The 5,804-nt window shown below is 33.8% G+C and overlaps 2 protein-coding genes across 3 annotated transcripts; one reads left to right on the top strand and one right to left on the bottom strand.

The window, feature by feature from the left end:
• The first annotated feature begins 315 nt into the window (after positions 1–315).
• On the top strand, positions 316–1,756 carry LOC118272945 (suppressor of cytokine signaling 5-like). The gene is made up of 3 exons (XM_035589694.2): positions 316–913; positions 1,022–1,315; positions 1,416–1,756. The coding sequence occupies exons 1-3, from the start codon at positions 438–440 to the stop codon at positions 1,558–1,560; spliced, it is 915 nt and encodes a 304-aa protein (XP_035445587.2). The 5' UTR covers positions 316–437; the 3' UTR covers positions 1,561–1,756.
• On the bottom strand, positions 1,737–5,734 carry LOC118272943 (ubiquinone biosynthesis protein COQ9, mitochondrial). Of its 2 annotated transcripts, XM_050693323.1 has the most exons (6): positions 5,419–5,734; positions 2,958–3,328; positions 2,795–2,883; positions 2,540–2,660; positions 2,240–2,443; positions 1,737–1,918 (listed from the first exon to the last, which is right to left on the bottom strand). In XM_050693323.1, the coding sequence occupies exons 1-6, from the start codon at positions 5,444–5,446 to the stop codon at positions 1,883–1,885; spliced, it is 849 nt and encodes a 282-aa protein (XP_050549280.1). In that variant the 5' UTR covers positions 5,447–5,734; the 3' UTR covers positions 1,737–1,882. The 2 variants fall into 2 exon arrangements, with proteins under 2 accessions (XP_050549280.1, XP_035445582.1); XM_035589689.2 differs by lacking the exons at positions 1,737–1,918; positions 2,240–2,443; positions 2,540–2,660; positions 2,795–2,883; positions 2,958–3,328 and adding an exon at positions 3,416–5,267 and having other exon boundaries at positions 5,419–5,728.
• Positions 5,735–5,804: the final 70 nt, after the last annotated feature.

The following is a 5,804-nucleotide window of genomic DNA, read 5'->3' as shown; positions in this document are numbered from 1 at the left end:
AATAGTGCTGTCCAAAGTACAAACTTCGTACGCAGTAGAGGAGTAATTTTTTTACTTCTAAACTTACTAAAAGCAATTACTTTTTCATACAAAACTCCACTTCTAGTGTATTTACTGACGACATTGAACTCGAAGAAGTGGCTATATGAGTAAAAAGTTGACCATTACTATGAATTAACAAGGTGTTCGATACTTAACACGTTTTTTTTATTGTTTTCGTAGGCAAAGTTTAGGTAGTTGGCTGCATTTGATAATAATCGATTAGCTAACGGACGTGCCTATGGCCGAGTTGTTATCTGTCATTGCTGTCAAAATACATAATTTGTCAATGTCATGTTTGATGTTTGTTCGAAGAATCCTATTTTTGTAACTAAATAATACACTTATAATATTTGGAATTTTGGATCAATATAGAGACTCAAATCTTTGCATCAACAATGAACAAAAACTACGAAAGATGTACTCATTGTAATCGACGTAAATGGCTTGCTTCAGGTTGCCTACGTAAGTGGTTAAAACCACTAGAATGTAAACATTTACAGCGAACTGTTGACAACAAAAGAGATTTTAATAATACAGTACCAGAGCGCATACCTTCAATGAACACAAATAAATTTGTAAAGTTTTGGAAAAATAAGTTGTTTATAACTGGCAATGTTAGATCACTACAGAGATACTTCGGTAACAAAAACAATGGTGGCGAACATCTATGCAGTCTAAGCAAATGTAGCGGTGAACCATCAACTTCGTCCGACAAGAGGGTTACTGCTGCAACGGGACACGAGTCCAAAAAGGATTTTCCACTGAACAGACAAGCAGTAAAATGTCAACATTCAGATGGTCACTCTGTACTTCGCGGACACCACCAACATGTCTCACTTGAAACTTGTGCAATTTACTGCCAGTTGTCAAAGTAAGTTCAATGGTTATTACTAGGTTTTGCTTCAACTAGACACTAGAATATGACGACAACTATTGTGTAAGTAGACTACATAATATAATTCAAACATAATCTTTACAGGCATGGATGGTACTGGGGAGGCATCACCTCAAGTGAGGCAGAGGAACTGCTTGCAGGGCAGCATGACAATGTGTTCTTAGTGCGAGACTCATGTGACTCCAGACATATTCTCTGTGTGTCCTTCCGCTGTGTGGGCCGTACACTGCATGCTCGACTCAGGCACGCCAATGGACTGTTTTCTCTGAACAATGAAACATTTGTACCAGCTAACAGAATATCAGAACATTGTGCTGCTGTTGATGTGAAATCAAACCTTTTCGAGATGCCTGTTAAATTAGCAAGGCCACTAAATAGGTAATTACTTATAATCAATAAACCATATAAATCCAGTATTTTTAAATACATATTATATTTAAGAATAAATTATTATTAATTTTCAATTATGTTTTTGCAGGTTTGCCAAGCTGGACTCTTTACAAATGATCTGCAGATTTGTCATAAGACAAACTGTATCAGCAACAGTATGGAGCAAGTTGCCACTACCACCAAACTTAATATCTTATGTAACTATTGGCAGTGACTATATTGTACCAACATAGCCAATACCTTTGTGCCTTTAGTACTCATAGATCTATATATAATTTAAGTATATACACATATGACTTTCATAAGAGACTGCTTATATAGCTATATGAATAATGAATTATTAATTGTAAATTTTATACTAAAGTCAATATTTTATTAGGAAATAATGAAAATAAAATTACTTATAACATTCATTTGAAATTTAAACTATTTATTATTATTATAATAACCAAGTAAATGTCAGTAATACTTTGTATGTTACTTTGTCTCATAAAACCTTTGTTGTGTGGATTTTTATATAACCATCACTTATTTTGCCTATTATAAATCTTCATACTACTTCAGTGTATTAATTCCGAGCATATTCTTGGCCTGAAATTAAAAAGGCATGGTTTAGTACAGTAACAAAGATACAGTTTATTAGAAGATAAAGGAAAATAGATTATTTATAATGTCATATTACATGGGTGTAATGTACTCATAATTATGTGTCCATTATCTGTAGATTCGTAAAATATGAATCAATAGTAATAGATGGTTCTTGTACCAAATAAAAGCCCTGAGACACACTCATTCCAACTTTACTCAACATGGATTTCTGCGATAGCACTCGTGAGGGCGCAGTGCCCAACAATCGAGCTTATAAACTAAACCTAGCAATATTAGTTAAAAATTAATTAATCAATTCCTTACTGTTGTGAAAGCAGCAGTTAGCGTTTGTGGTGCTGCAGCTACTGGACTCAAATTTAATGCCGTCTGTATTAGTTGGGCGTCACGTATACGTGAAGCAATGAAATTTCTAGTGGCATTACAGTCTTGGCTGCTGTCTGTCAAATAAAACAACTCTGCTGCCTTGTATATTCCCGCCACTCCCACTCTGCGCATATACCAGTTAAACTGAAAATCATAAGTGTCGTCATAAGTCAATAAACGTGATCTAGGGACTAAAGGTTTGAGAAAGGTAGAAAAAAGAAATACGTAAGTCATACTCACATCTACACTCCTGTCCCCAGAATGATAGCAAATATCATCAACGAGTGATAATAATGTTGCCAAACAGTTGGGCACATTGTTTGGTAGAGTTTGAATTGCCATTGCTTTTGGCCATGTGCTCCTAAAACACAATCAAATTATGAAATGTCATTTATAAAATGCGTAGAATGTGGGTAGGTAGAGTAGTTAGTAACAAAACAAAGCATCAACATTTTGTTTGCATGCTTTAGTGACAAAATCACTGGTAGCACTCACTTGTAAGGATCGATCATCAATAATCTTTGATAAATGGCGTTTTCGACGAATTTGGCTGGTACTTTTTCTTGCAGATCTGCCTTTGGCCACTGTAAAACACAAAATAGTAGGTAAATGCAAATAAATGTTTCAAAAATTTAAATATATTTTTACATCTACTTACAGTTTTCATAGCATCCACTAATTGTTCATTACATCTAACATTGAAATAGTGTACCAAATCCCCACCCCCATTAGGAAATAAGCCATGAGTTATGGTAGGATAGCCTGCTGCTTTAGCGCCGGCGCTCAATGATTCTACAGACCATCCAGTCTTTGGTACAAACTGTAAGGAATTTTCCAAAATATTCTTTTTTATGTTTTCCTCGTATTTATGATCTTCTTGTTCATGTTCACTAGAACTTGTGTGGGTAGCAGGAATAGTAAGTTTTGTATCCTTTTCAGGATTCATTTGAATTTGAGAACTTGTTCCTTGTGAACGTTTGACAGCAATAGAGGCGAATGGCCGAAGGGTTCTACGGCCATTCTTCAAGGCTGTTAACAAAATAAATATGATTATAACTGAAAAGTGAGTAGGATAGTGCCAATGTTGAGGATCTTGGAACAAAATAAACAAATCAGTTATTTAAGTGAGAGTAAAGTGATTTATTATAAAACAAAGCTTAGCTTTTATATTTATTCACAGTTCATTTGTAATGCCTGCATTTTATTTATATTTATACATTCACATAAACGCCCTATCAGACCTTCAATCAGGTGAAAGGCATTCAAAGCAGAGTATATTATTTGTTTTGCATTTTCTTCAGGTATCTTGTCCAATACATTTCCACCTACATTAACTGATACATTAACATTATTTTCAAGTAGATTTTTCCCTTCTTCAATATCCTTAAGTTTAACCTCATAATGAGCTTTAGACATGTTTAACCCAACTCTCAGTTGTTCTAAATACTGATTCTCAATAAAGGAAAAGCAGTTCCAGATGCCTGTTACATTATTTGTATCTTTAATAGCTAAATATCTAAGAAAATTTAAAGAAGTTATAATTTGATCAGCAAGTTCAACAAGATCTGATTCAGCACCGTGAGGGAGATGGCATATTTTCTTTAACATGTTTGAAAATTGAGGGCCAGTGAAACAATCATCCATGTGAGGATCCTGAAATGCTTCATTTAATGAGCTTTTATATAAAGTTATTGCATAGCCAATCATGCCTGAATGATTTGATGTTTTAATCAAATATGTAATAAGTATACATCTCCCCTTATAATCAAATTTATTAATTTGCTGTCCAATCAAGGCTACCGATTTCTTACGAATAGATTCATAACTAGAGTATATGCCTATAGTAAATAATCCTTTGCACATACGAAAATGCACGGAAGACGATAGAAGTTCATGTGATAGTTTATCAGGGAAGCGATTAACTATCACTTCAGCTAAAGCAAGTGCTTTGGACAACATGCCATATTCAGAAAAGTTCAGTAAATGAATCACAGAAAGCATTGCTGTCTGGAGAACATATTCCAAGCTATAAACTTGTGGTATAGCAGTATCTGGTAATTGAAAATGTCCTGATAGAACAACATAGAACAAGCCAGATAAAGTAGTCATGTTGACCTTGTCTTCATATTTATATGGCAACTTCTCTTCTTCTAAATCATCATCCTTTGCAGGTTTCTTGTTTGAGTCCCTATCACAACCTTCCAAGTATACTAAGAACTTTAAAATGTTTTTCTCAAGACGACAAATGTCTTGTACAATAATTGAACAGTTTAGCCTGGCTTCACTGTTTCCATTTGTTTCTGGATCCATATCAATGTAAATCAAAGGTTTTCCAAGAAGACTTATCAGAAAAGCTGCTATTATTTCTTTTGTTTTAACATTATAGAAATCAGCTTGATTGATCTCCTCAATAAAATATCTGTAGAATGGGGGTAAAAGGCTGTATACCCTCACAATCCTCCTGATATTAGGGTCAGAATCCATCAACAACCTCTCCTCGCCTTCCAAGTGGTGTTCAGGCACTGGAATATCTTCAATGTGAGAGCAAATAGAATTTAAGCACCATTCCAAAGATCTTCCCCTCTTGAAAGTCAGTTTTTTCAGAATTTGTTGCAGTGGTGGTAAAATTATCCCAAACTGAGCATCATTCTTAGCAAGTTCTAATTGTTCTATGAACTCCAGCAGAGCTTCCTCGGGAGCACATTCCTCAATTACTTTTGATAATAATTGTTCACATGTGCCATATAGGGATGGTTTTATGGTAACAGTATCATCTTCAATTTTACCCACAATAGCAGATATTAAATCCGAAGAATTATCCTTAATAGTTGCAGTTAATCTTTTCTCATTAGAAGCAGTTAGGGCCTCCTTATATTTTTCATTATCCAGTAATGTAGAAATTAAATCAACAACATCTACACTTTGACTCATTTTGTAGTTCTAAGATATACTTAATATCCAAAAAATTCTGAAAGTCAAGTGCTCTAGATATATTAAAAATACTTTATGGAGGTTAGTTTATGTTCCATTTTCATACACCCATAATAGAAAATATTGAAAATTTCACAATAGCATTCCTACTTTTTTACTGCAAAATATCTATAGATTCTTATACTTACAGCCAAGAATCTTCTGTAATGTACTCATGTCCAATTTTTTTTTCAATTGTTAGTGTAATAAATAATTCATCTATTTCTTCCGTAAATGACAAGCTTATCTTTTGGTGATGACTTTTGCTTGTGAAGGTAAACACGACACGATCGATCGAAGAAAATTAATCATCAATCAATAAAATGAACCATCTATGGAAAGCATAGGATATATTTTACGAAATGCTATCTAGTATTAGCAGCTATAAAATCTAGAAATGCTAGACGAGAATCTTACAATTGCTAAAATTAATCTAGCAAAGTGGCAAATGGAAATTCAGGTTCAGTTTTGCATTGCAATTTTTTTTTATTTAGCTGGCAATATTTTATCAAATGCCAAAAAAATAAATTCGCCT

Source organism: Spodoptera frugiperda, chromosome 4 (genome assembly GCF_023101765.2).
Source record: "Spodoptera frugiperda isolate SF20-4 chromosome 4, AGI-APGP_CSIRO_Sfru_2.0, whole genome shotgun sequence".
In the NCBI taxonomy this organism is placed as follows: domain Eukaryota; kingdom Metazoa; phylum Arthropoda; class Insecta; order Lepidoptera; family Noctuidae; genus Spodoptera; species Spodoptera frugiperda.
This window is presented reverse-complemented; position numbering and strand designations above follow the sequence as displayed.